The sequence below is a fragment of the Micromys minutus genome (assembly GCF_963924665.1).
Source record: "Micromys minutus genome assembly, chromosome: 2".
In the NCBI taxonomy this organism is placed as follows: domain Eukaryota; kingdom Metazoa; phylum Chordata; class Mammalia; order Rodentia; family Muridae; genus Micromys; species Micromys minutus.
In genome coordinates, this window is record NC_137971.1 from 92,771,065 (window position 1) to 92,798,617 (window position 27,553).

Below are 27,553 nucleotides of genomic sequence, written 5' to 3' on the forward strand. Positions count from 1 at the left end.
GAGTAGTTATGAAGAGTTTCTATTTGGAATGACGGATGTTCTTGGATGACAACCCTACGCAACCCTGGACTAAATGAATGAAACTGTAGATTTTATGCTAATGAGATTTCATCCTGGGGCAGAGACGGGTAGATGTTAACATTAGATATAATGTCTTCAAAGTTTTGTCTCTGAACTCTCAACAGAACATTTTTCCCCCTAAGTTGACTTTTGTATAATAGATGACAAATTTAGTACCACACAGTCACTTAGAAATTTTTATTTCAAAATGACCTATAGAAGTTTGTCTAGACAAAGGTCTTCAGCTGATGAGTGATTGCTTGATTTTACTTCTAAGCAATCAGTCAAAGCGAACTAAATCTCTTTGCCTAAACAGAAAGACAGTCAGACAGGTAAACTGGAGGGAGATGAGACTTCCTAAGTCACATCACTATTTCCAGAAAGGCTCTTCTGTATTCCCAAAACCTCTACTTTGATTCCTAATATCAAAACTGGCTTTGGTTTTCTTGTTTTGTTAACAATGACATTTACACTATGTGGAAACAGTACTGTAATCAAGGACCCCTTTCCCAGAAGTTCTGTCCAGACTGTTGAGCAAAGCTTTCCCATGATCAAGCAAACCCACTATGCTATCTATGCTCAAACAGTCTGCCATGGCCGAAAGCCTGCTGGTTCTAGGCCTTTCCTCAGGATCCACACATCAGGCATTCCTCTCTGTTCTCCAAAGAGCACACCATGGCTGCTGTGTTCCTCTCCTTCTCTTCTTCCTCCTTCAGTGCTCTTTCTTTATCTTTCAGCTTCTCCTTGTTCAGAGTGAACTGGATTGGATTAGCAGCAGGCCTTGTCCTTAAATAATACATCCCAGTCTTTAAACCCTACAAGGGAAATAAACATGGCCATTAGGAAGACCTCCAGAAGAACACCAGACAGTCTTTGTTCAAAGTAATTCCCATGTGATCAGTTACAAAACTAATTTTAAAAATCTTTAAATGTCAAAACAAAACAAAAAAAAAAATCTTTACACAACAAGAAAACTTTGACTATTTCCATGTTACATTTTGTTTTACATGTACTTTATGCTCATTGTAACTATCAAGTTTTCAATGCATACTATCAAACCTTTAAAAAAAATAAAGTACTGTCTAAAAAATATATTCATATAGTTTTATGTAAAAATTATTTTAAAATCTGAAAAAAAAGTACTGACAAAAATGTATTGTATAATTTTATGCAAAAAATGCTTAAAATCTGTACATTTATCTTTGTTTTGTAAAATAAAGTTGTTAAAAAAAGAAAAAAGAAAATTTCATACTACAGAAGGTTAAAAAATAAAAAAATATATAATTTTATAAAAAGGGAAAAATATATATAATTTTATAAAAAGGAAAAAAATCTTTAAATGTATTCCTATAACCAACTTAAACTCTTAAAACAAACAAACAAACAAACTTGTAATTTTACCTCCTCTACAAATCTCCCTGAAAAATGCTTTAATAGATAGCTAAACCTTGGGTTTTCATGCCTGAGACTGAACTACCTATTTGGAACATCAAATATTTTTGCTTAGTTGTATTCATTTTTATGTGTATTATTTTTAGGTCTCTACAGAACAACATGCCTACCTTAGCCTATAACCATTTAGGGGTTAAGACCGTTTCTTCAGAACACTATAAATACCTCACAAGGGTAGTCTTCCTGTCCAGGATTCCCAGGACAGACCGACAAAAGCATGTAAGTAACAGAGTCCATCTGTAATTCCACAGAAGGCCTCTCACACGTCAAGACATAAGAATGAAAGCACTTCGCAGATGGTAACGGTGCACACTGGCTCACTCTCAGGATAAAGCTGGGGACGATGGATATGTGTAAGATGCTTTGGAACAGAGAAGTCAACTGAAGAGGAAGAAAGACTTAAGAAACATACGGAAGGGCACAAAGACTCCCTGACATTTAAAGTCAAACAGTGTCTCTGGCTGCAAGCAAGTCATTGTTCTAGCATGGAGTTCATGGGCCACACTAACTGAAGAGGTTAGGATGTTTCTTAAGAAGAGAAAGTCAACATCCCAGGGGCTGGCCCCCAACCAGAAGTATATGGACAGCGAAATCAGAGGTGGTAGGTTGCTAAAAGAGAGACAGACATACGGACGGACGGGTTGAGGTGGTAAGGGTTCTGGGATGATTGAAACACATTGTATGAAATTCTGAAAGAGTAAAAATATTTAAAACAAAGGCTAGATGACAGCTCAGTTGTTTAAAAACACTTCCTGACCTTCTAGAGGACTTGAGGGTTCAACTCCCAGCACCCATATCAGGCAGCTTACAACTGATGAACAGAAAACAAAAAAACCCAGAAAGTTTGAGCTGGCATAAAAACCACTCATGAGTTTCAACACTTGAAGTGAAAAACTTTCAGATATAAAAGGCAGCTAGCAGGAACTATTCCATTCTGAAATATTCCAAGCTGGCAGTTAAGTCCTATTCTGCGTGCTCAACCAACCTGCTTCCAACCGTAGAAGTGCATACTGGTGAGTTTGCCATAGTTGGGCTCAGCAATGTGGATGTTTAAAGACTGGCTTTGATCGATGAAAGCACCTCTCTCGGCAGCCATCTTGAGAACAGTCTTCTGAGAGATTTCCCACACGGTCTTATAGAGTTGCTTCAGGTCATCAGGAATTTCTGGTATGCTCTGGAAAGGGAAAATTATGTGTCATTATTTTAATTCCAGTTTTAAAAAGCAATATAACCGACAAACTAATTATGCTTGCAGTGATGCTGGGTTGAGCTTGCTGCAGCTCTGACACTGCTATGAGTTAGTATCTGAATGTGTAAAGCATGTTACCCCCAAACTGCTTATCTGTCGCTCAGAGAGTCAATAAAATTAATCTTATAACCAAATGTAGATGTGATGGCTATGATTTAAACATCTATCTTGAACTGGCTGATGGACAAAACAGTTACTGTTCTAGACATACTTAGGAAAGGAAGGGAAAATAAGCTAAGCTAAATGAAAGAAACACAAATAATCAGGACTTCACAGAGACCCAATCAAAGGAAGTACTGAGACAAACTATTTTAAATTGGATCAATAAAGGCAGAATGCCAGATTGCACTTAAGAGTCTAAGTAAATCAGGGTTCTTGGGTCTACACACAACCTGACTGATGCTCCACTTCTTGCCATGAGAATCTGGAGGAAGTTGCCAAGCTGGCCAGTGTATAACCGAGGCGTCTGTCGAGACCCAAATGCAGTCATTTTATTGTTAAGTGCTACCTAACTACCGCCTACACAGTTGGTCTCAGTCCTCCCATGCTTTTTAAGCTGAACTCCAATTTCAAGCCTTAAGAAATGTAAGAATTCCTGACTTATTTACTTAGCAATAAATTCAACCCAAGTTCAAGGTTTTAAAAGTTCCCAGGTTGTGCAGAAAAACTGGGAACTAGTGTTGCGTCAGAGAAACAACACAGACTCTACAAAGATGTCTGTGATTCTGGCACAACCGTGCAGAGACATCAACAGAGTCTGCAGGCCACAGTGAAAGGTCATTTCCCTATGCACTGCCTGGGAGAAGGGACAGGGCACCAGCGTTCTGTACCTGAATGGAGCCATTGCACGCAATGATCTGATTTTTCATCTCTTCATTCCACAAGCCCCGTTCAGTAAGATCTTTCAGTAAGTGAGGATTCACAATCTGATGAAAAAGCAGAAAACATGTAGAGAAATAAAATAACATTGGCAGGTCTTACAATAGGGTCCCAGGTGTAGAGCCCAAAATAAGACGAAGGAATAACTCATTAAAACCCCTAGTAAACCCACTGGCTTTACACAAATGAGGGACATTTCACCACAAAGCTACAAAACCCTTAAGATCTTGGCATCTAGTATGAAAAAAAAAAAACAATGTGATGACTGTTCTCATATGTGTGTGTGTATGTGTGTGTGTGTGTGTGTGTGTGTGTGTGTGTGTATCACACACATATACATACATCAGATTATCAAATCATCTACCTTGGATTTTTGCCAATCTTATTTTAATAACACTAAATAATATTTTTAAGGATTTGACTGTATGTGGGCATATATCCAGACAAATCAAGTCCCCTGAAGCTGGAATTACAGGTGGTTGTGAGCCTTCCAGTGTGGGAGATGAGAACTCTGCAAGAATAGTACATGTTCTTACACTCCAGGGGCACCTGCACATATATGTGCACACGGACAGGCACATGCACACGAAAATAAATCTTTAGTTCAGCCAGTTAAGGTTATGTGCCACCACACGACTTGAGTTTCCTCCCAAAAACTCACATGGTGGACGGACAGAACTCCCAGTTGTCCTCTGTTCACGGCATGAGCATGCTGTGCCCACCCCACCCCTCAAAAAAAAAAAAAAAAAAAAAAAAAAAAAATCTAAAGAAATAATATGACATTTGCAAAGAAACAGCACTGTCTAAGCTGAGTAAGTTTTTATAGACTTCTTCTTTGGTTTTCGAAAGTGACCAAACAGTAAATGCTTGAGTGAAATAACTAGAAATGCAGCTTCCCTATACCTCACAAAAATTTATTTCAGGACACCTGGAAATCCACATTTTTGTTTTAATTAGTAATTTCTGACTCTGCAGCACATAAATTCTCATTAGTAACCGTATCTAAGAAAAATATATCCCCCTCCCCTCAACCCTTTAAGAGTATGTAGCCTAAACTATCGTGGAACGGGCCATATAACCAAGGATGACCTTGACCTTCTGACCCTCTCACCTCCACTTCCCAAGTTGGAGAATTGCGGACTTAACCACCATTCCTGACCTGGGAACTAGGGATGGAGGAGAGGGGATGCTATGTAGCCTAGGCTAGCCTAAAACTAGAATGCCTCCTGCTTCAGTTTCCCAAGTATTGGAATTACAAATGTAGACCACCCTGCCTGAGTAATAATACCTCTATAGGCACCTTTACTACCCCAGCTGAAGTACGTGAGGTAGCAGATACGAAACATCATGCAGCAAGTGGTGAAACATACCTATAATCCAAGTGCACAGAAAGCAGAAGCAGGAGGATCATTTAGTAGGCAAGTTGGAGGCCAGCCTGGTGTTCATGATGAGGCTTCCGCCCCCCCTCCAAAAAAAAACCCCAAAAAGCCGAGTGGTAGCAATGCAGACCTTTAGTCCCAGCACCCAGGAGGCAGAGGCAGGTGGGTCTGTGAGTTCAAGGCCAGCCTGGTCTACAGAGTGAGTTCCAGGACAGTCAGGCCTGTTACACAAAGAAACCCTGTCTCAACAACCCAGCCCCAATTTTAGCCATGTGTGGACTATGACTAGGCCAGGCATGTTGATGCACACCTGTAATCCCAGCACCGGAAACTGGAAAAAGAATGACCTGTTCAAGGCTATCCTCTGCTACATAAGCTGGAGGCCAGACAGGTCTACTCGAGACTGTTTGCAACAGAAGTTACTTTCATACTGCAAAGTAGTTGTTTAAGCAGATCATGGGTAAGCGTTCAACCTCAGCTTTCAGAAGAGCTTCTAGAAATCTGGTTGTAAACTTCTTACCTGAAATTCTCCTGACAAGACTCTGCGAGTGTAGATGTTACTGGTATAAGGCTCAATGGACTCATTATTCCCCAGAATCTGAGCAGTTGAAGCAGTAGGCATCGGGGCAATAAGCAAACTGTTTCTTATACCATACCTTTAAAAGAGAGAGAGAGATTATTATAGATCCGTGCTAGGCTGCAGTCTGCCAAGAAGGCAACTGCTCTGCATCACCTGGTGTAGACAGATGCTGAGACCACGTCAGAGGCAGTTAACTCACACTGACGCCATTACCCTCCAGTGGGATGCAGCCACAGTGGGATGCCACGGCTCCAATGGAACCAGCACGATTTTAACTGCTAGCCTTGCTCTGTGGTACTTAGGAGTCACACAGATAATCAGGTACATTATTTGCCCAGGGAAACTGAACTTATCCTGAGCAGCTCATCTGAATCAAGGGACATTCGTTCGGCCCCACTCGTGTCCTCCTTGTGCCTCTATGACCGCCAGCCCCTTTGGAAAACAGTGCTGTGAAAATGTTCAGGATTAGTGACGTATGACTACAATCTATCCTCATTATCCGTGTAAAGGGCAAATTACACTCAGAGGACACCCAGACTTCACCTACTATCTATTATTAGCTTTTAAAATGTTAATTTTTTCCCTTTTAAGTGTTTAAAAAAGAATATACTATTGGACATTCTTAGAAATCTCCACAGCTTAGCCTAAGAGCTACCAACGCCACGGCCCACAAGATGGTTTCAGTGGGTAAAGGTTTCTGTCACCTGACAACCTGGGTTCAATGTAGAAAAGGTATATATTGTTTAACATGGTCGGAGAACCAAGTCTTTCAAACTGTCCTCTGACCTCTATAACACTGTACATGCAGGCATACACAAAGTAAGTAAATGTTAAAAATTTTAAAGTGTGGAAACCAACACCACAGCATTTTCCTGAGCAGGCGGGCAGTGGACACAAGTGTCAAAACAAACTGTTCATCAAGCGCTTTGGTGACTTGTATTAGTTAAGTTCCTCTAATACACACACCTTTCCTACAACTACACTTACGGACCCACACGGTGCACAGCGTTGAGCCTCAGGTCCTGAGTGAGTTTGTACAACTAGGGTCCAAGCTCCGTCACTTTCTAGATCTAAGTATCAGTTATATCTTTACTTCCTCACCTGTAAATCCCAATTATGGTCACACGTAGAAAAACACTGAGGCTGTATTTGCTCAATCCCAATTACGGAATCATCTGTAATTGCTAATATATCAAATGTACCTGCACTAAAGATCTCTAAACCCAAACACCAAAAAGTCTCAGAATATGTTACATTTAGTCACATTTACGGGACATACTGTATGTATGTGTGTGTGTGTGTGTGTGTGTGTGTGTGTGTGTGTGTGTGTGTGTGTAAGAGGTCTAAAAAAGCACATCATCAACAAGGCTTATCTCTGGGAAAACAAATTATATCTCTGACTGTTTTGTGAAGCAAGCATCTGGCAGAAATATAAAGCACAGTTTTTACTTTCTATTTTATTTCTCCATTTAGTGTAGGGCATAGTGGTTTACAAGTCTGCAGCCAGCCTGGTCTATGTAGCAAGGTGTAGGGCAGCCAGGACTGTATAGTAAGATACTATTTAAAACACACACACACACACACAATTAAATAAATAAAAGAAGGAAAAACTTGTTAAAAGAAGGCCTATTTGGGGTAGGCAGTGATGGCACATGCCTTTAATCCCAGCACTTGGGAGGCAGAGGCAGGAGGATCTCTGAGTTTGAGGCCAGCCCGGTTAAGTTCCAGGACAGCCAGGGCTACATAGTAAGACACTATCTAAAAGGACCCAGAACAAAAAAGCAAAAACCTGACTAGCATGGGTGTTCAGCTCCCCCAATGACATCAGCTCATACTGAAATGCCTACTATGTGTGGAAAGGCCTTCACTATGCAAACAACTTTCATGTTACTATTTTTTTATACTTTCCAAAGCCATTTCTGTAGTAGGCCACTTAAGTTTCAGAAGTTACTAGCATATCCGACTCCTGAAAAGCCAGAAGACCCCAGCCTCCTGGCTTCCCTGCTACTTCAGACATCATTACTTACTTTGCAATCTTCTCCTTGAGAAGCTTCCAGTCCCACAGGTCTGTGGGAGTGACATTCCACATATCATACTGAAGAATCTAAGAAATAAATAGTCCACATTTATGATGTTACTCTGGGGCAATTTAAAACAGTGACCAAAATTTTTTAAATAACTGCCATATCCCCACATCTAGCAACTGTATCTTGTAGTCAACACATTAAGAAATATCAGCTCCAGAGTTTCTTAGACACAGTTCCATTAAGTATGTTGTTCAGAAGCAGCCAAGGGCCTTCTATCAACTACATTCCTGCAGATCTACAAACTAGGAAATCTTAACATTCATGAAAAGTTTTAAGAGATACATTCCTTTTAGAGTAAAACATACTCTGATCTTTGCTTCTTTGATCTGTTTATTTGGCTGAGAATACCAAATTTCAAACAATCATATATTAGAATTTCTTTTTATCAGAATAAACTTCAAAACTAGATCTTTATAAAGAGAAGACAATGTAAGTCAATTCTAAGAGGGCTCCTCAGATTCCAGTCCCTGGTGTCAAAAGCCACGGATAATTTATCTCCTCTACTAGTTTACTAGTCTGAACAGATTTTGGAAATATCATAAATCTCAGAGTCTCTTGCTGTACTTAGGGTGCACTTGAATAAACTTAGGTCTTAATAATCCAAAACAATCCCATTTCAAGGTCCTTAACCATATCTACAAAGATCCTTTCACGACCAAATACACCCTCCTAGGTTCCAGGGAAAGGAGTCATTACTCAGCCCATTACTGGTACAGGCAAAAGAAAATCTCAACCATATACTTACACCTTTGCTGACTGGAGACCCCTCATAAGTTTCGTAGGGGCCATATTCCTTGGCTAGGTCACAGCTGGCTTCCAGGGCTCCATAATAAATGGTTTCAAAGATTTGTTTATTTAATAACTGGGCTTCTGGGCTCTCAAAGGGATACCTCATCAGGATGAAAGCATCTGCTAGACCTTGTACCCCAATTCCAATGGGCCGGTGGCGTTTATTTGATAGATGTGCCTTTGTGCCAAAAGATTTAGGGAAAAAAGAAAAGAAAACATCTCTGAACTGAGAAGGCCACATTCTGCACTAACACACAACCTCTTCATTTTCCTTCTCTCACATCACTCCGAGGGCAGCCACACCAAGACAAATGTGCTCCACCTCGGATTCAATAATGGCCGATAAGCAAGGAAATCCAGCCATACCTCTGGAATAGGGTAGTAGTTTATATCAATTATTTTATTCAGATTTCGGACAATGACTTTGGTGACTTCTGCCAGCTTCTTGAAGTCATACGTATGCTCTGGTGTGACATACATATTCAGAGCCAGAGAAGCCAAGTTACAAACTGCAACCTGCAATACAAAGTTGTCAGAATCACACACTTCTGATTTCTTCTTCCTGTATCAGTGAGATCATTAGAGCCTTTGGAACTAACAGATATGAGTGAAAACACCACCCCTGACATTAGCACTGAGTACCAAACTCAAGGAACTTATTAATAGTCTGTACTGGGAAACCTCTTTACAACTAAGCTAAATCCCAACCCCTAAAATCAGAGTTTTCCCATCATTTATCAGCACATTTCTACAGCCCACCGATTCCACTCATCCACGATCAGTCACATGAGCTACACTATTCAGAATACTCAAATATGGTTTTTTGGTTTGTTAGCCTGTCTCTGTTCTGGGACGAGAGGTGTGAACCATCACCACCCCGTTCTTAACTGTGCTCCCTGGTGCATTCCATTCTCCTCTCTCCCAGGCAGATAAATTATTATCTTAAAAATGCATCTTAATTAACATAACTCTGCCATGTAATTTTTTTTTTCAGTGCTGGGGAACAAAATCTCCTTCACCCACTTCAAGTAACCACTGAGATCAGTGAGAGACTCACAAGCAGTAACCACCTCTACAGCCCCTCGGTGTGCTAGACGGTCTCCCCTCCTACCTCATCTTTACTGGTGTACTCTACTATTTCTGTGCACAGGTTGCTGCACTTGATGGTCCCCAGGTTCTGCTGGTTGCTCTTGCGGTTACAGGAATCTTTGTAGAGCATGTACGGGGTGCCCGTCTCTGTCTGAGACTCAATGATGGCATACCAGAGCTGCTGAGCTTTCACCACTTTCCGGACACGGCCCTGCTTCTCGTAACTGAAAGACAAAGCTAGCATTATTTCAGTGTTCACACTCTAGGAAGAATACGTTAAAGTATGCAATTGTGCAAATTCTCGCTTTACCAGGTGTGGAGGAGTGGCGCTCATTTTTTTTAAAAGGTTGGTTCAATTTATTTGTGTGTCTGTGCAAGTATGTGCTCATGAGTGTTGTGACTGTGCATGCCTATGCACATGGAAGCTAGAGCAGAGTTACTGGTATTTCCAGGATTCCTGGCTTTTATGTAGTTATCTGAACTCTAAATCAGCCTCAAGACTGTGTGCATGAACACTCTTAACTACTAAACCTTTTCTCTAACCCTGAAATCCATTTTCTATCAGCTAAGACACAGAAAACCAGGCAGCTTTAGATTCCTTCAAATGACCCGACCCCACCAAATCTATGCTACTTTTCACAATAAAAAGGAACAAAAAGCATCGTCAAGATTGGCACCAGCTTAGTCTGTCACACAGCTTGCATCTACCGTTGCTTCTCCCGTTTTGCTTCCCTTGGTAGTCTGGGCTTTCTTCTCTGAAGCCCCTTCTCCTCCTACAGGCAGCGGCACACAGAACATCGCTGGTAAAGCCGCCTACTTTCTCAGACCCTAGCCTAAAAGCGGGTAGCTTCCTCTCCCTCCTCCTCCCTGCAGTTGATATTTGTAGCTTGCCTGCCCTCGTTTTTCTCAAAACTCTAGTGAAACTGCCCTTAAGCTTCAAAAATAAAAAACAAAAGCAAAACAAAATTTAGTACTGCTCTAATTTTAACTTGTGTGTCCTAGTTACTTGTGGTTTATGTTACCAAAAGTATTACACTGGGGCCAGGCAGTAAGTAAGGGTACTTGCTGCCACACCCGAGTTTGATCCCTGTGCAAGGAAAGAACCGATCCTGAAAGCCAACTTATATATCTGCACTGTGGCACACTTGTACCCCCAAAGCCCAAAATAATTAAATAAATGTAATTTAAAAAATAATAATAAAAATGTACTATACTATAAAATAACTCAGCTAGTCTTTATCTCAGTTTTTATAAGGATCAATTAAAAATCATAGCACCCAAATTTTAAAAAGATAAATACCAATTTTAGTAAAAAAAAAAAATCAAGAAACATCTAACTCTCTTCTAGATACTTTTGAAGATTCCTAGAAATGAGCTATGATTAAATATTTTTCAGTTTTTTTCCAGTGGTAGGAGTCAAACTCGGTGCCTAGCAACATGGTGAGCAAGTGTTCTCAAGCACCTGGCCCTCAGCATCCACACTTCTGGTATTTGGAAGCCGAGTGAGAGAAGTGTCTGCCGGCTCTGGTGCTCACCACATTAGCAGTTTTCTCATACCTTTCATATAGCTTCTCGAACTCCTCTCCCCAGACCTCGTCCAGACCAGGGCACTCATTGGGACACATCAGTGACCAGTCCTGCAAAGGAGTGTCAGGAAGAGAGACGTCACGCAGCAGCCAGAGCCCTTCCCACACGCTGCAACAAGGGGCCGCCATGGGTGTCTAAAGCTGCAGTTCTGCCTGCTGGCACAGGCCAGGTGCCAGGTGCCATCTGCGGCATCACACAGGCGAGGGACTGAAGAGCAAAGCTGTAAGAACCAAAGCTGCCATGAGGCCTCTCACCTGGTTGGTCTCCACTCGCTTCATGAAGAGATCCGGGATCCAAAGTGCAAAGAAGAGGTCCCGCGCCCGCTGTTCTTCTTTGCCTGTGTTCTTCTTCAAGTCAAGAAACTCAAAGATGTCTAGGTGCCAAGGCTCCAGGTAAATAGCAAATGCCCCCGGGCGCTAAAGGGAAGTAAGTAGTCAGCATTCTTATCCAAATCAAAATTAAACAAAGATGCTTCTATTTTTGCAAAGCATTTTTACAATGTCTCCTTTCATCTTTACTATGATCAGTGAATTAAGTGAAATTAATAAAAGTATCAAAAAAGTAAACTTAATATTTTTCATAAATTTTAAGAGTAGAACAGAAATGACATAGAGAAAACTTGGGGACTGGAGAGAGGGCTCAGCAGTGAAGAGCACTTGCTGGTTTAATAAAGGATCACAGTTCAGCTCCCAGCACCCACAACACAACTGCCCATAACTCCACTTCCAGCTCTGACATCCTCTTGGCCTCCAGACACTAGTTTCTAGCTAAGTTTCTAGTACCAACAGTGGGTGTCTCACAACCACTTTAACTCCAGCTCCAGAGGCCTTCTTCTGGCCTCCATGAACACCCACATGCACATGCTCACAGATATTTACATACTAATCATATTAATAAGAATGAAATAAATCTTTAAAAACAAAGTAAAACAATGTATAACTAAATCAAGTTTTATAAAGACTTAATTCTGATTTCCAGCCTTCGTTAGTAACAAAGTATACCTTGTTTCCACCTTGATCCACATAACGAGCTGTGTTGTTATAAACTCTCAGCATTGGCACAAGGCCGTTAGAATTGCCATTAGTCTGAAAGAAGGAACAAAAATAAAGGCACCTGAATAAGACACAGGGCTCAGGCAAGGAAAAAAACAGGACAGCCTCAAAGTAAAAACTGCTCCTGACCCTTTGTTCAAAACAGTGACTAATTCCTAAGCACCCATCTATGAAGTCTGACCTGCTCTCCATCCCCACCTCAGCAATGAAAACCTAACACCAGACATAACAATAAAATATTATTATGTAAGTTATATGTTGAGCTACTTCACATCAACCCTACTTTATAATGAGATATAATACACACAAAGAAGAACTCCAGAACCATTAGCTTTGTAATCTATTGGTCATTATTAGATTAGAGATACACCATGGGAGCCAGGCACGGTGAGGGACATCTTTAATCCCAGCACCAGGAGGCAGAAGCCGAAGCAGGTGGATCTGAGAGTTCTAGGCCAGCCTGGTCTACAGAGTAAGTTTCAGAACAGCCAATCTTGTCTTAAAAATCCAACAAAAATATGCCTTGGGTACCATAAAAACAACAACAAAAACATACTATGATAGTACACCACCCTGCCCCCCAAAAATTCAAGGCAAATAAAAATAATACGTTATGCTGTCAACATAACAAAATAACAAAATGGAGACTCCCAGCAATGAATGGATTATAGAATGAGGCTAAGCAGTGTTATGGTTGGAAAATACCTTTTAAATTCTTTAAAGAATTTTTCTAACCCCCAAGGTAAATGCTTGGACAGTCTGAAAAGTGAGTTGTGGCTCACTCTACAAGTTCAGATGATACATAGATAGATAGATAGATAGATAGATAGATAGATAGATAGATAGATAGATAGATAGATAGATAGATAAATGGATGGATGGATGGATGGATGGATGGATGGATGGATGGACGGACAGACAGGAGATGAATAGATCAATAAATTCAAGGCCAGCTTCATCTACAGAGTGAGTTCCAGGATACCCAGGGCTACACAGAAAAATTTTGTCTCGAAAAACACAAACTAACAAAATGAATAGATACACGAAATATTAAAAATATTACAAACACAAAAAGACATACATCATAGGACAGGTTCCTTCAGAACCTGACTCCATAGCGTTCACTGTTTCTCCACACTGCACACAAGAATACGGATCAAACTCCCTCTAGGCCACACTGCCAGCAGGTAAAAGATGTATTATAGAAATCCAGGTCAAAAATGCACAAACCATTACCTTGCTTTCCAATGTCTAGAGCTTGAACCCCAGCTCTAACACACAGTGACTAATCCAGAACAAAACCCAACTTTGAAGCCTCACTTTCTTCATGTGAAAAATGAAAACACTGGCACCTAGATTACTGTAAGGAACAAAGCTGCTAGTGTGTCTGGATTGATGTTATAGTAAGTAAAAGGAGTAATTCCTGTAATACATGTAACAGACTTGGCACATAGTGATCAGTCAATAAATGATAGCTGGCTGGGCATGGTGATGCCTTGCCTTTAATCTCAGCACACAGGAGACAGAGGCAAGCAGATCCCCTTGGTCTACAAAGTGAGGCCCTGTCTCAAAACAACAACAAAAAGATGTCTATTATTACTGCTTTAAAAATAATCATAATTCTAAAATCTGAGCTAAAAAATATTATAGAGAGATCATCTCACACAGCCTAACCCTCTAACACAACAGAGGAAGCAAAAAGCAAAACGACTCCCTCCCACTCACAGCAACAGGTGGTAATTAACAGAAGCCTCCCAAGCACCAGCATGACAACAGGACGCCCTCTGGATCATGCCTGAGTGGTATCGAGTCTCACAACTTAACACTTACCCCAGCGATGTAGCTGCCGGTGGCCCGAATACAGCTCACGGCAACCCCGATTCCCCCCGCAGACTTAGAGATCAAGGCACACTGCTTCAGGGTGTCATAGATTCCCTCAATGCTGTCGTCTTTCATACTCAAGAGGAAACAGCTACAGTGAGAAAGAAGTCAACGGGCGACAGAGCAATTAGATCATCCGACAGTTAAACAGGCAACAAGAGATCTAAAGTGTGCAGGGTTCCTAAGTGTTTGCCCAAGACGGGAAAACACCTTCCATGGAATACAAATCATCAAGATATTATCTTAAATTAATTGCTAACTATCTTAGACATTAAACCCAGAAGGAAGTCTTATAGTTAAGCCTAAATTAGCCTGGTTTTTACCAGACTACTTATATGCCAGGATTCATTTCCTCAAATTCTTAGATATACATCAGATTTCTCCAATTGTTAGTAACCAAGAAAAAGAAGTTCCTTGGTTTTTTGTTTGTTTTTGAGACAAGGTCTCTCTACATAGCCCTGTCCCGAAACTCACTATGTACCAGGCTGGTCTCAAACTCAGAGATCCCACCTGCCTCCAGAAGGCTGGAATTCAAGTCATGAACGATCAGGCTGAGCCTTAAATACCATATGGTCAGCCAATTCTTTGACATGTAAATTAAAAATATAGTTTCCTTGGTCTTTTGTTGTTCTTTATTTGTTTGGGTTTGGAGGGTACTGGGTTTCAAGAAAGGGTTTCTCTGTGCAGCCCTGGCTGTCCTCGAACACAGAGATGCCCCTGCCTTTGTCTTCCAGTGCTGGGATTAAAGGCTTGTGCCACCACAGCCCAGCCTGCAGTCTGTTTTAAAGATGTCCCATCTACTTAAACTTTGGATCTATCTCTTCATGCTCACAATTCACTAACATTAGTCTACCAGGGTCTTTGTCATCTTGAATGTTAAATAACTCAGATTCTATTCACTGACTTTCTATAAAACATTTCAGGTATCAAGAGAGAGTATATACAGAACTTCCTGAAGAAATAAGATGCCACAAAAAGCCTAATCATACTTCCTGTAATTAGTTATCCTTCTGTATCATTATCCTTCTGAAGCCTGTCTTTAACTCAGAATGATAGCCATCAATCCCTTTTAATTAATATATGTAGTCTTAACTTATTTTCATGGTTGTAAAGCATTCCACTGTATAATCATCCCATACGTCTGTGTGCCTGTTGATGGTCATTCTAAAAACTGCTAATGTTCTCCCTTCCCTCTATGCATTTACTGCTTATGAGGGCATCACTACTTAGCCTAAGCTGGCAATGAATTCTCCATCCTTCTACCTCAGCACTACCATTTGCAGTGCTTTCAAGATTCTTGAACAGTTGGGTGCTAGGAATCAAACTCAAGGCCCCACCTCTTGCAGATTATTTTAAAATGTAACCTTTTATCCTGTGCTAGTGCTGGCACCATTAGGGCCACATGGCACTGAGGGGTATCTTTAACTCTGCGACTCCACACTGCCCCCAAGTTCTCTCAGACCCAGGCAGACCACGAGCCTCCCTTTCCTAGCAGCCTCCCTGTTAACTGGGAACTTAGCTCACAATCCCCACAGCACGGCAAAATCATGACTCAATAATCAATAATTTATCAATCAGATTTATATGTTAAATTCTCAATCCACAATACGTCCACACAATAAGCTTACAACCATTTGACAGAGATGTAAACCGCCCACATAAGTATAACAAATTGACCCATAGAAACTCCTAGAAATAATCATATCTACCTATTGCCAATTAAGACCACCTGGGTATAGAACCTCCTCCTTCAGCTCCATTTTAATTCTTCTTCCCCTCTCTTTCTCTATTTATAAAAACTTTGTCCCCGCCCCACTCTCTACTGTCCAATCATGTATCGCCTTGACATCAACCTACAGTCACCCATGCCAGCAAGCAGTCTACCAAACTACAAGCCCAACTCTTGATGTTTGGAGCAGGGGTCTTCCTATACAGCTCAGCCTGGCTGTCTGCCTGCTACAGAGAGCAGACTGGTCCCAAAATGGCAATTCTTCTGCCTTTACCCCCTGAAATCACAAGCATATTCATCATGCCTGGTTCTGAACAGCAGAAAAATTAAAACTTCTAAATGTTACAGTACAGAAACACACTAATTTATTTATATTAAACTTTTATCCACTTACTTTGCTAAAACCTCCTTTATTTCTAATTTGTCCATAAATACTTACTTCTGAATTCCTTGTCTAAAAAATATATCTGCGATCTTTATTCTTTCATTTTTCAACCACTTCACTTTCTTCTTACCTTACAACACCTGCCCAGACTTCCACTACCACACTAAAAGCAGTAACAGATCTAACGGTTTGGGTTTTTTTTTTTGTCTTTGTTTTTTTAGGTTTATGTGTGTGAGGTTGTATGACATGTGCCACATGTATGCCTGGTGAGAAGGTGTCAGATCCCTTGGAACTTTTTATGGATGGTTGTGAGCCATGTGGGTGCTGGAGACCAAAGGTAGGTCTTCTATAAGAGCCACGAGCGCTTTTAACCTCTGAGTCATCATCTCTTAAACCCAGACCTAAGTTTTTACCAAATTAAGGTTATTTGATACACCAAATTTTTGAATGAATTCTATTCTAAAACCGCAATGAGTTATATAAATGTTAATACGAGATATGGATATTGGCATATCCTTGAATTCCTGAGGCACATAGACTTGCTAAGGGCATTTTTTAAAACTTACTCCAGACACTAAAACTGTGATCCCTTTCGCAGCAAAGGGTATTACCAGTAATCCTGTTACTCTGCCCAAAAACTCAGAAACCAACCTTAATGCAGATTCAGACCATCACAAATTCTGTAAGTTTAATTCCCATGTATCTTAGGAATCTACCTCTCTACTTTCACCTTCTTAATCCTTTCACGATTTTAAAAATAAATGACTGCAGGCTCTTGTAGCTAGCTCTAGGTACTTACTAATCATTTTCACAGTGCTGAAAAGTCTTGACTGAAAGGGCTTGTACACGCTAAGCATAGAACCTACCTCTGATCTATAGCCCTTTAAAAAAAACAAAAACAAACAAACAAAAAAAAGCAACCTTCTTGGACTATAAATGACATACAATTCCCTATCAAAAACATTCTATTCAATAGCATCTAAAATATCCAGTTTTACAAATACCACCCCAATCAACTGTATAAACTTCTCATTTAACTGCATTTGTCTTCTTCCAACTTGTTTACCATAATAGTCAGAGATTGTTCCAAAATGCAAATTACTTAATCAGAACAGGCAGTAACTGAAGTTTTTGTTTATAATGTGATGATCCACCTGGCTTTTTCTTATTTCCCTAGTCAAACTTTTATAAAAGCTTTAGGAGCTGTAGAGTTGACTCAGTGGTTATGAGCATTAGCTAGTCTTTCAGAAGACCTGGGTTCAATTCCTAGCACCCACATGGTTAGCTCAGTTCCAACTCCTTTCTGATAATAGGCAATGGGCACACATATGGTGCACATACATACATGCAGACAAAACACTAATATACATGAATATTTTAAGAAGAAAGCAATAGCAACAAAACGCAGCTACAGAAGGTACGTGCCTGGACAGCTGTGGGCGGTTGGTCCCAGCATTGAAGAGAGTAGGAGAGGCATGAGTAAACCACTTCTCAGAAAGTAGGTTGTATGTTTCAATTGCAGCATCAATATCTTCTTTGTGAATCCCCACAGATACCCTCATCAACATATGCTGTGGTCTTTCAGCCACTGAAAACAAAGTAGGAATTTCCAGATAATAGGACATGTCAGAATAATTAGGCTGAAACACATCTGAACCAAAAAATTAACAGCAAAAGAAACTTCTAAAAACTTTACAAACAAGCAAGAAACAATTATTTCAATTGTAATTTAGAGACCTTCTAGTTGTTCTTACCATGCGATAACCCCCAGAACCATAAGCTAAAAAAAATGTCTGTTCTTTACAATTAAACAACAAAAGGTTATTTAGAAGGCTGCAAAATGGCTCAGCAGGCACACGCACTTGTTGCTAAGGCTAGCAACCTGAGTTCAATCCCTAGGTCCCAGTGTGAAAGGAGAGAATCAACTCTTACAAGTCGGCCTCCAAGTTCCACGTGTTCGTCATGGCACAGTATACCTCCCTCCCCATACCCATGCACACACATAAGTGACTGTAATCAAGGTTTGTAATGTGTATGGTGTTTTGCTTACATATGTATGTCTAGGTCTATGTGCAATGTGCATGTCTGGTACCCACAGACATCAGAAGGGGGCACTGGATCCCCTAGAACTGCTGCTAAAGACAGTTATGAGGTGCCACATAGATGCTGAGAATTGAACCTGGGTGCTCTCTCTGCAAGAGCGGCCAGGTTCTTAACCACCGGGCCATCTCTCCAGCCCCAAATGCAATAAATGTTTTAAAATGTTATTCAGAGTCTAAATACAAATGTTAAAGCTAATAGTGCAAAGCTGTACAATTAATATACTGAATAAAAGAACATACATTTTCAAGTCTTACCTTTTCCATTGATCTTCAACAAATACGACCGCTCCAGTGTCTAGAAGAGCAAGCAAAGAGTTCTCAAGTTTTTAAATACACACTGGATATGGAATTCATAGTAGTCCTTAGTCACTGCTTTATGTAAGCAACACAATATATTCAGACAAACACTTCACAGAGTAGGAAATCAATAGTTATTGAGAAAACAGTAGAACGTGGATTGTGACACATAACCCATGTAATTTTAAGAATAATTCAGAATATTTGGAAAGATCAAAAGCTATTAGTGAATAAGTTAATTTTGCTTATTTTAAAGTATCGCCACTTACCATAACCCTACCATATTCCTAATGTATAACCAGGTGCATTCAAACTAAACCATCAGTATAAACAAAATACTATACTTCCTGATTAAGAAGAAGCCCCCACATATTTAAAACCCACTATTTATTAATTTACCTTAAAACCGAAGTAGTTGTAGGAGAAATCTCGGTCATAGATAATGGCAGAATTCAGGCGCTGAGGGAATTAAAAAGAATCCATAATTAAAATAATAAGGATTATTTTCACAACTTCTAATGTTTTTAGGTGACACCAGAAATGAGACCAAACATGCTTTCATGCCCGTTAACACTAAAGTGTTGGTACCACACACATTCATACTTTTTATTGCTTGTATGTACAGCTATTTATTGTTGAGATACTTACTATGTATCCCTGACTAGCCTGGACTAAGAAGACCGGCAGACTGGTCTTGAACTTGCACAGTTCTGACTCTGCTCTCTGACTGCAGGATTATAAGCATGTACCAACATTTTCAGATGCCAGATACAAATTTCTGACAGTGAGCCTACTTTAAATTGAACAAAATAATATATATTATAAGCAAACAGAAAGTAGCTAATAGGCTTTGGAAATTCATGGTCCTTTAATAGAGCTAAAATGAATTACTATTGTGGCAGTAAAATATTATAAAACTGACCAATATTTAAGAGCTTTGGTAAGTTATAAAGCTATTTAGAAGGAAACAAAGGTAAAATTAGGTGTGGTCATATTAGTCACAATATTATCTGAACCCTTCCATCTGTCAAACTCTGAAGGACATTTTTGTAATCAAAACTAGGTATAGGCTGAAAATGAACAAAGAACTGAAGGACTAGATTATAAGTATTTGGTTATTTTCCAATATTTATTTTTAGATTAGATTTTGCTACTGTTATCTGTTTTTAACATGTCTTCGAGATTATGACCAGGGCGAGGTGTTGTGCTCACAACTACAATCCCAGCACCCACAAGGCAGAAGCACAGAGGACTGCCAGAGGTCCCAGGTCCACAAGGACTAAAAATTTAGATCTTGTGAAGTGGGCTGATGAGATGGTTCAGTGGTTAAGAGCATGGCTACTCTTCCAAAGGACCAGGGTTCAATTTCCTGCACCCACATGGTAGCTCAAAACCATACATAACTTTAATGGTCCCAGGCAATCTGACTCCAATACCCTCTTCTGGACTCTGTGGACACCAACCACACATGTGGTGCACATAAAATTACAACAAATGGCTGTTTTCTTTTAAGTTTTCTTAAGAGCTAGCCAACTAATTTATCTATTGCAGAATGTTAAAATGAGTTTCTACTAAAAACCCTACATACCTGTCACACAGGGATATTTATTTCTTGCAGTGAAAATAGGAAAACAAACTTTCATCAATAGAGGAGTTCTCGTGGGTACAATAAAAGAAATCTTTAAAATGGAATGTTACACCACTGATCGAATGAATGAGGTAAATTTGTAAAGGCTGATATTTATGAGTTATAGTTCTAAGTGAGAACAGTAACAGTATGCACACACACACACACACACACACACACACTACTAAAAAACCAGAGAATCTAGAGCAGGAGAACTGGGTTTTCTCTTTGCCTTCTATACTGAGTAAGTGTTCTTAAACACATTTTGTCATCACTGTTGTTTTCATGACACGGTTTTCCTGTGTAACCCTGACTGTCCTGGAACTTACTCTGTAGACCAGACTAGTCTGGAATGCAGAGATCCACCTGACTGCCTCCTGAGTGCTGGGATTAAAGGCATTTGCCACCACTGCCCGGGCTTGAATGCATTATTTAAACAAACAAACACAACAAAAAAAATTTTTTTGAAAAATTTCCACCAGAAAAAAGATGTTGTACATACATCCTTATTGGCCATAACAATGTCGAGTGTTGAACTGGCCACCATGGGAGAATGTTTGCTGTTGTGTGGATTAATGTAGTTGTAGAGATCTTCCATCACATCTGAGGAAAGAAGAAAAAAAAAATACAGTCAAAACCACTTAAAACATGGCTGTTTTAAAACAATGGCTCTTAATCCTTGTTTAGTACCAACACACTTCAGTACCTAGCAGAGAAAATACTCAACAAACATATCTCTGTTGAGTAACAATAGAATAACACATTATATAAAGGAAATATTCTTTCAAAGAAAATGAATATAAGGGGGCCTGGAATGATGGCTCGGTGGTTAAGAGCACTGGCTGCTCTTCCAGAGGTCCTGAGTTCAATTCTCAGCACCCACATGATGGTTCACAACCATCTGTAATGGAGTCTGATGCCCTCTTCTGGCACGCAGGTATACATGCAGATAGAGCACTCATATACATAAAATAAAATAAAATAAAATAGAGAATGAATGTAAGACCTTATAGCCTATCAACAATTCCCAAGTGGCTCTGATATACAGCTAAAGAGGGAAAAAAGAAAATGCAGAAATCAGTCACTTCTCACCACCTAGTTAATTCTTTTAAAACAGAAACGTAGGTCAGGCAAGATGGCTCAACAGAAAAAGTATCTGCTGCCAAACCAGATGATCTGCGATATCCCAGGAACCACCTTCTTTGACCTTCACACACATGCTGTCGTACACATTTGTCCACACATACAAACACACATAACTTATAAATTAATATAAAAATTTAAAAAGAACAGAAACTCCAAAGACAGCACGATGACATAGGCCCTCAGTCCTAGAGCTTGAATAATCAAGAGAATCAAGAGTTCAAGGCAATCTTTGGATACAAACTGAGTCTGCAGCCAGCCCAGATTGCTTGAGACCCTGTCTCAACACACACCACACACGCACATACACTCACACGCACTCTCTCACAGTAGGTCAGCTATACGGAGAAATAGAAAGTTCTAGTTCCCATCTATCACTAAATTGTATACTGCCTTTCAAAATAAGATATAATCTTTGAAATTTACGTAGTTGTTATTCCTGTAATTTTCTGACGCTATTAAACTCTAACGGTTTTACTCCAGACGTACCGCTGAACACTTTCTTTGTTTCTTTGTGCAAGTTAGAGACAGCAATCCTTGCTGCCAGGATAGCATAGTCAGGGTGCTTCGTAGTCAAGGTCGCAGCTGTCTCAGCAGCCAGGGTGTCCAGTTCCACTGTGGTGACACCACTGTATAGGCCTTGGATTACTTTCATGGTGATCTGAGCCTATAAAAATAAAACCGATGGTTATTTGAGCTTTCCTAAGAAACAACAGCCTCCTTAGAGGCGTAGTGAAGGCAAGCAAGGTTATAACAATGTGATCTCACCTGAAAAACATTATCCCAGCATAAGAATCTATAACCCAACAAAGCTACCAAAAAATGTATCCTATTCATATAACATGACTTAGTGTCACCTTTTAAAAGTCTAAGTTTAGCTTTTTAAAAGAGTATATGCCTCGTGCCAGAGAATGGCAGAAATACCAGATTCTCTGAAACTGGAGTTACAGGCAGGTGTGAGAGAGACACCACGTGGTTGCTGGAAACTGAACACAAGTCGTCTGGAAGAGCAGCCAGTGCCCTTAACTGCTGAGCCATCCCTCCAGCCCTGACCCCACTTTAGTTTTTGAGACACTAATTCTGGAGTACACTGACTGAGCGAAAAACCAGCCAGTGAACTTCAGGGAGCCCCCTGTACCTGCCTTCCCACAAGCACGCACTCACAGCCGACCTTTCCCATGAGTCCTGGGGATCCAAGCTCAGGCCCTCATGCTTACAAGACAACCACTGCCAACTGAGCTGTGTGTGTATATAAACACGTGTGTGTGTGTGTGGGTGTAGGCGCACTCAATCACGCCGGAGCAGGGGGAGGCCCGAGTTGACTCCAGGATTCAACTGCTCTCCTTATTTTTATCTCAGTGAAAAGACACTGAAAATGTAAAGAACAATAGTATCAAAAGCATAAAATAGAGTATATGAACAGCTTTGTTATTCTTTGATTTTTGGTTTTGTTTTCAGACATGTTCTTACTATGTATACCTTTGGCTGACCAGGGTACATAGAATAGCTCTTTTTGTAAGTTATGCCTTAATTGAAGCTGATTACAATTATTCTCTTTCACAATAGTAAGGATAAACATACAAAGAATAAAGAAAAAACATAAAGTAAACACAACAACAACAACAAACAGCCCACAAGAACATAACACACATGGTCAAAGGGACCAGCATGGAAAGAGGTCTCACTACGACAGCTGCCTTATTCTTTGAGACAGTGTGTCTCCCTGAGCTTGGAACTTGCCTTCTTGATGTACACCTAGGATCTGGCCGTGTCTTCAGTTCCCCAGAACTGTGGTTACACATATTGCTGCACTGGCTTATAAAGCAAGCACTTTTCCCACTGAGTCATCTCCTCGGCCCACCATCCAGTCTAAAGAACAAAGTCTAAGTTCTATCTACATATTTATTAAATCTTTTTTTTTTTTTAAAGCAGCTTCACTGGGGAAGTTGGTCAAAGCCCAGCGCTTTCAAAAGAGGTCTGAGTGTGGGCGGTTCCTCTGATCGCTGGTACTTACAACACAGCTCAGCCAGTCTGCTGCTGATATCATGTTCTTGACTCAGCAGATAAGTATGAAAGCCCATGTAGTTTCTGATGCTATATGGCAAGTACTCAGAACTTGGAAATGTGCTACATTGTATAGCATCCAGACTTTCTCAAGAGGATCTGCCCTGGTCCACTAATGCATCCGTGGACATGTGCTGTTAGGAGGCAATGAAATATCTAAAAAAAAAAAAATCAAGACACTCTATTGCTCTCATTGCAATAGCATTAACCTTAACCAGTCCCCTCCTCTCTTTAAACCTATCATATCTACAGAATAAAGATAAAATAGGATGAGGTCTTAGACTCATCCCAATATTAACATTCCACTATTCTAATTACTATCTCAAAGTCCAAAATGTGTAGATTTATAACAAATATATTTTAAGGTATAAAATGATTAACAAAAACCTCATGAAAAACAGTTATACTGGTTATCTGCACAGGATCTCTACCAGACTGGGCCACTGAGCATTCCATCAGAGAAGAGAAGGGGTTCGTGGGGCCCTACCCTTCCGCAGAGAGGTATCTGCAGCAGTTCATGGTACTGGAGGAGTCTTATTCCTCCATGAGGCAATCACTGGTAAGTGCCTCTTGCTCAACCAAGTAAAATAACTCCAGATCGATGCTCTTACATCAGCTCTGAGTAAATGAAGTGGGACAGATGGGGACACAGACACACTCACAAGCACACGCATACACACACACACACACACACACACACACACACACACACACGGCACTAAGAAGGGGCTGTAGGAAGGAGATAAGACATTGAAGAAAATGTGGCAAAAGTATACTTTATACACATATATATGTATAAAATTGTTAGAGAATCTTAAAAGTTAAATGAATAAGATACACAACACTCTTAATTTCAGATGATGGTATATAGAACCAATTTCTATACTGTGTGGATAAATAAAGATAAATAAGATGCCTGAACAGTAGTCATGTCACCTGTTCCCCTCTTTGCTCACATTCTGCATTCTCCAAAAAGTGAGAACTTGAAAAACAGATCAAAATGAAGAAAAGTTTCCAGCAATAAATTCACATTTAACACTGAGGTCTAGTTAAGTAAAGGGCTGGAGATAAGAGACATAAAAATCACACAATGCTAAGAACACTTCTATTTACTTACAGGATCAACGAAGTCCATATTGAGTCCATAACAGAGTTTCTGGATTCGTGATGTAATTTTGTCAAACATAACTCGCTCTTGGCGGCCATCTGAAGAATCAAATCACAGTTAACATTAGCAGTTATGAAGATGGCAATACCAAAGAATCAAGTGTACTCAGCTTTTAAAACTGTCCAAAATGAAATGCTTATGAAGAGATTGTCTTTGGGGTCTGCAGAGACTGCTCAGTGGTTAGCTTTGTCTATTTGGATTAAAAGTCTTTGTCTATTGGATTAAAATTCACTTATGGTAGAGGAGGCAGACCTCTGTGAGTTTGAGGCCAGCCTGATCTACACAAAGCTCCAGGCCAGTCAGAGAAACCCTGTCCCAAGAAACAAACAACCAAAAAAACCCCTCTCAGACAATGCAGAGGCAGGAGAGGCACCACACTCCCACCTCAGAAGAGACCAGAAAAATGACAGGTGTTCAAAAACTGTGGTGCTCAGTCTTTTCTTTCCTTATTTCCTTCTACACCAGATCCTCGACTCCGCGCTGTTTCGTTTGAAAAATGAAGACAGACACAGGGTTATTATGGGTTATGGGTTTCAATTCTAACCTCACCAACGACTAGCCGGGGTGGGATGGGGGTGTAGGGGTTCTTTTTGTCTTTGCAACCTCTTCTGTAAAATGGAGCCCAAAGTAGCTACCTCTGAGGATGGCGGCAAGGAATAACAGTGCTCAGAAACTCTCAGACCGGGTAGGGGTGAGGCTGGAATGGAGCACAACGTCATAGCCGAAGGGAACACACAAAGGTCAAGAGGATGGAAACGGGCTGAGCAGACACAGGCCCAGTTGACAGACAGGGCGGGAAGCGGCGGCGGGAACGGCGGGAAGCAGTGAGGCGCCCCCGGGCGGCCGGGCTGGCGGGTAACCGCTGGGCGCTCGGCAGCCGGGGTTCCCGCTCCCTCCCCTCATCCCACGGATCCCTCACCTCTCTTGATCACATGCATCGCCGCTACAAGCTGAAGTGCTGAGGGGGTTCGAGACCAGTTGGCAGCTCCGAGACGAAGACGGCACAGAGACGACTGTCAAATGCGAAGGGTCGGACTCCTAGGGGCTGCTCGGACCGAGGGATTGCAACTGCGCGACAGACAGCAACTCTCCTCAGCAGAAGAGACGAAACAAATTACGAACTCCTTCCCGCTCCCGCCACCCGTGACGTGCAAAGCAACGCGACGGAATTTAAATGACGTTCTTGACGTTCCAACGCCGGGAGCTGAGTGGACGGAAACTGAGCAGTAGAAAGTCAGCATGCCAGTCCCTTGGCCGCCATGTTAAGTATGGGCAAAGCCCTGGAGACCGCGCTTCTTTCCATTACATTGGATGAAAGCGAATCTGGCGGGAACCGAGTTCTCCTTTCGCCTTATTGGGTGTGGGCAAAGCAAATTCCCTGGTTTTTTTCCCCCCACAACAAAAAGTAACTATCCAGACATTCGGAACGCCGTTTTTATTCTTCTTTAAATTATGGAAACACCAGGATTTTATTCTGGTTTGCACTAAAGCAAATAAGAAGCAGGTAGAAACCCCGGAGCTCTTAGGTCTGCACTCATGAATTAAAAGAGTTGGGCTAGGCCAAAGGTATTTGGACCTTAGCCTTACAGAAAGAAATAGGGATACTGCGAGACTCTTAAGAAGAAGCACGATCCATTTGCTGTTACTGTTTTGTGGATGGTGGTAGAGATAGGATCAGCAATATGGCATTGGTAACCAAACATTCATAGGCGAAAACAGCCAGACATGATGCAGAGACCAAGACACCTGCAAATACTCAGTCCTATGGGATGTCTCCATCCAACCCCTCCCCTAATGACTCAGGGGACCCCACAGAAGAGGAGGAAGAAAGCTAGGGGGATGGAGAACACCAAAGAATCAAGACCCTCTAAGCTCATATGAACTCAAGAGACCGAAGCAGCATGCTCAGGGCCTGTGAACAAGTGGATCTCCGATTCTTGTTCCTTCTCTTGGGATCTTTCCTTCTGTTGCTTTTATTCAATACCGATGTGCTAGTTTTCCTCATTGTATTTTATTATTGTCCCTTAGAAGCCTGTTTGTTTTCTAATGAGAGACAAAAAGGGAGGGGACCCAGATGTGGACGAATTGGAGAGAAAGGAAAACATAATTCGGATATGTTATGTGAAGGAGAAAATCCATTTTTAATAAAGGGGGGAAGCTAGGTGAAAAAAATGAAAGTAGTGAGAGTCCTATTTTAAACTTATTCAAGACGGGTATAAAAATAATTTGGGTCATACAAACTGATCTTCATACAAGAATGCATGTGGTATTCTTTCGTTAAAATCTTTTTTATTGGATAGTCTCTGTATTTACATTTCAAATGTTATACCCTTTCTCCCCACTCCCATTCCTCTTCTCTTCCCCTTGCTTCTATGAAGATGTTCCCTCTCCCAGCCACCCTCGATAAAACCCTTTCATTTGTTTCTTGTGCCCTCTACAAGCTGTCCAACTCTAATTATAACTGACACAGCATAGGAAAGTCTACATGAAGCTAGAGGACCAGGGTTATCCAGCAGGAAAAATATGATATGGGTACACAATTGTCATTCAGATGTTAGGGAAATATATCATTTGATAGAAAATGTAACTGAATATCATTATAAGCCAAGCTCATAGAGATAAATATTGCATGTTTTATTCCAATGTGGAATCTAGACCTAAAAAATAAAAAGAAACAAAATTGGGTCAGCTGCCAAAATTCTAGATCAGTGCCTAGCCCAGTCATCATCAAAGAGGATTCCTTCTGCAGCTGATGGGAGCAAATGTAAAAACCCATAGACAAGAGAAAGAGAACCCAAAATGGAGATCTCCATAGTATCTCTCCCTTCAGAACTTAAAGAATTGTAGGAGCCACAGGGGTAGAGGACACCAGGAGAACATGGCTCACAGAATCAACTAAGCAGGCCTCATAGGGACTCACAGAGACTGAAACAGTAATCATGGAGCCTGCAAGG

At 40.8% G+C, this 27,553-nt stretch overlaps 1 protein-coding gene across 1 annotated transcript; it reads right to left on the reverse strand.

The window, feature by feature from the left end:
- Positions 1-277: 277 nt before the first annotated feature.
- On the reverse strand, positions 278-25,732 carry RRM1 (ribonucleotide reductase catalytic subunit M1). Its single transcript, XM_080911735.1, has 19 exons — positions 25,519-25,732; positions 24,549-24,637; positions 21,857-22,034; positions 20,727-20,827; positions 18,997-19,056; positions 18,556-18,595; positions 17,624-17,786; positions 14,034-14,175; positions 12,153-12,236; positions 11,406-11,567; positions 11,122-11,201; positions 9,587-9,788; positions 8,842-8,991; positions 8,432-8,653; positions 7,627-7,703; positions 5,540-5,675; positions 3,592-3,687; positions 2,498-2,686; positions 278-875 (listed from the first exon to the last, which is right to left on the reverse strand). The coding sequence occupies exons 1-19, from the start codon at positions 25,535-25,537 to the stop codon at positions 687-689; spliced, it is 2,379 nt and encodes a 792-aa protein (XP_080767861.1). The 5' UTR covers positions 25,538-25,732; the 3' UTR covers positions 278-686.
- Between the last annotated feature and the right edge of the window lie 1,821 nt (positions 25,733-27,553).

Excerpts from the sequence above, each read along its gene's own strand:
- RRM1 (XM_080911735.1), bottom strand. Across the intron at positions 18,596-18,996 it reads ACAACTACTTCGGTTTTAAG|ACACTGGAGCGGTCGTATTT; the intron begins GTAAATTAATAA and ends TTGCTCTTCTAG. Across the intron at positions 8,992-9,586 it reads AGTACACCAGTAAAGATGAG|GTTGCAGTTTGTAACTTGGC; the intron begins GTAGGAGGGGAG and ends TTTGTATTGCAG.